Here is a 3191-nt window from a genome sequence, read left to right on the forward strand (position 1 = left end):
TAAATAAAAATAAAACTGTCAGAAGAAATATAGACCAAAAACCTACAGGATCAAGATTAGTAAAAGATAATGATAAGTAATTGACATGATATTTACCTCTAATCAATCTTATACTACATTATTCTTTTTGCTTTTTCATAAATACCACTCTAATAGTCTGATTACAAGTATTTTTTGTTTTTTTTTGGGATTTGAGCTACCACGAGAATATCCCTATAGGAATGAGTGTTTCAAGACCGTTGGATCCAACGGTTCGAAAATCAAAAACAAAAAGAAAGAGAGAGAATATGGGTTTGTTTTTTTGGTGGTTTTTTTTTTTTAAGTCACCACGACTTGATCCCATGACCAAACTAGCCAATATGAATAAATTACAAGTTAATCTGGAGTCTAGTTTACTAACTCCCCTCTTTGGCATTTGTGAAAGACTCTTTGTAAAATTGTAATTCACATGTAAACTAACAATCACAACAACATTAAATATGAATCACAGACAAAATCAAGATTCCAAGTTTGATGTGTGTTTTGGCTCAACTTTGTTAGAAGTAAGCATGCACATTGATCCAAGTGCTGCAGTTTAATAAATCCTGAACTCAAATCAGCCTCCTCCTTGTTTGGCTGATTCTTCTTACAAGATTATATATAAATGAGCATTGAATCAGTAAATCAGAGACAAAAATTAAGATTCCTAGGTTACATTCGTCTTATGTTTGGCTTAACTTAATTTGCTAACAGTAAGCATGCAGAAAGGTCCAAATGCTGTAATTATAAGAATAGGCTTTTAACTGATATCAATTTCCTTCTTATTTTGGCAATTTGGCCGACTCGTCTTGAAATAATTTTTATTGATCGGATGAAAACAAGATTCCCTACTAATGTTTATGTAAGTTAACTGTAACTCTTTAGTAAAAAAAAAATGTAAGTTGTGACTTGTAACTAGCCAACTTGTTCATATAAAAAAGCCTCATAGTTACAGAGAAATGTTACGTTTATTTGGATCAACTTTCTGAGTAATTAGCAAGAGGGTCCAAAATCCAAATGTTGTAATCACAGTGAACTCAATCAATTTCGATTTCCTACAAAGGAGGTCTAATTAAGAAAATTTCCCTCTCCAATAAGTTTAGTCTAATCGAATTGCATTTGTGGATGCTTAATAATAAAATAACAAATTGTTCAAACTGCATATGCCGGCTCGATCAATGACTATATTTACACGCAACATGTGTTGCTTGCGGGTAGACACAAAGTTGCTATCAGTAGGAAATCCAGCAACCATCTCAATCCCCATAATAATCAACAAACTTGCCCAGTTCATCACAAATGCCAAATTATTCTCTTTTCTAGCCTTTGAATAATTTAATTAGTTGCAAATAAGTGAATAACCACTTACGTCAAAATTGACTCAATTTTTTCATGGTTTCGAACATTTTGATGAAACAGCAACACTGGTGCTAGCGTGCTACATAATTCATATGTACCTTCCTGCATTTGACTATTTGATCATTCGTACACGGTACCGTCAGTACACATCATACCATATCATCCCAAGATTCCTATTGCATATCATTGAATCTGAACTAAAAAATATAGTGATCACCGAAATTTTAAACATTGGACATTTGGACTACATACTTAGCAAGCAAATATGCATTAGGGTAATTGTCCAATTAAACCATGATAATATGAATGTGTTTCCAATTAGACCAAAAAAACTACTCAATGCAAAAAGTTACTAACATATCCCTATGCGTTTACATTATCATGGTCCCTATATGTAGTATGCATTATTATGCAATATATATGAGTCCTCACTCCTCAGTCCTCATTGAGTTCACATATCAGATGAACGATAATTAAAAAATAAAATAGCAATAATCTCAACCCTCAATCCATTCCAGCCTAGACCAACTATCATATCTTAACTGTAGTTGAATACTTGAATCTCAAAGACAAAATAGTAGTAGCTAATATCTTTCTAGGATCTTGTTTGGTTCCCAAGCAAAAGTAAATAACAACAAAAAGCAACGAGATAAATAAAAAACTGAATAAAAAATATCTATATACAGACAAACATACACTTAAAAAGAGAAAGTACTTCCCTTGATGCTAACTTTATCCAAAATGAGACAAAAGAAAAACATTACACATTACACTTGTCGGAACGAAACAGTATCGGAAGTATCAGAATTCCGGCAATCTTGATCATCATCTTGAGTCTTCACAAGAGAAATGAGTAAATCAGCAAAAGCACTAAGAATGTATTTATGAGCATGTTTGGGATTTAAAGCTAGATAACAAAGTAACAACTCATGTAAGAAATCCCAATCATTGGTAACATCTGAACACTTTCTAGATTCCACCATTTCTTGCATGGATCTTCTGAAATCTTTATATGGATCTGGTGAATATGTAGATAATGGTACACCCCCTCCAACTAATGTACTATTATTATCAGATTCTGATGATGAGGTAGTACTGGAAGATGAGGTGGAAGATTCTATGATAGAGTTAGAACGACCAGGTGATGAGAAAAAGAAACGTTGGGATGTTAAAATGGTGGCAAAGTCGGGTGTGGTGGATTCGGGTTCGGACTCGGATGTGGAGAAGTCGTCACTTGTTCTTGAAATGGTTGTAGATTTTGATGTTGTGGATTCTGGTGTGTGGTCGTAAAGTGAGTTGAAGTTTTTCATGTGGTTCTGTGATTCTTGGGGTGGTGAGGAATCAGGTGTTAATGGTTTTGTGAAACAGAGGTGGAGGTTTTTGGGTAATGTAGTTAGCATTGTGGAGAGAGGGGAAAATGAGGATGGTATTGTGTGCCAGTGTTTATATGAGAGTGTGTGGGGGAGATAGAGGAGGATGGTGGGCTTTTGGTGCTGTGTTTGTTTGCATTGAATGATTGAACAGTGACCAGACAGCCGTAAACGACATTAATATAAATATGTAATAAGGGGATAAAGTTGTAGTCTACGACCCTAGGCTGACAATGGGTTGCTCAGGGCCATGCATGGTTAGGACTCTGGAGTCAGGACCATGTAAGGTGTTTGAAACTTGTTGTTGTGGTTATTTTGAACCTTAGATGTGAAGAAATTTGGATATGGATTCATTATTAGAAAAAAAAAACAATATATTGAGCAATTTTAGTAATAGCAGAGATTTTATGTACTGGTAACTAGTAAAATGGATACTGGGAGTCT

The 3191-nt window shown here is 34.4% G+C and overlaps 1 protein-coding gene across 1 annotated transcript; it reads right to left on the reverse strand.

Moving 5' to 3' along the window:
• Positions 1-2070: 2070 nt before the first annotated feature.
• LOC147499725 (transcription repressor OFP16-like) lies at positions 2071-2835 on the reverse strand. Its single transcript, XM_086559193.1, has one exon. It carries the CDS (start codon positions 2775-2777, stop codon positions 2145-2147), a length of 633 nt encoding a protein of 210 aa, XP_086415319.1. The 5' UTR covers positions 2778-2835; the 3' UTR covers positions 2071-2144.
• Between the last annotated feature and the right edge of the window lie 356 nt (positions 2836-3191).

This window comes from Coptis chinensis, chromosome 5, assembly GCF_015680905.1.
Source record: "Coptis chinensis isolate HL-2020 chromosome 5, ASM1568090v1, whole genome shotgun sequence".
Taxonomy (NCBI): Eukaryota; Viridiplantae; Streptophyta; class Magnoliopsida; order Ranunculales; family Ranunculaceae; genus Coptis; species Coptis chinensis.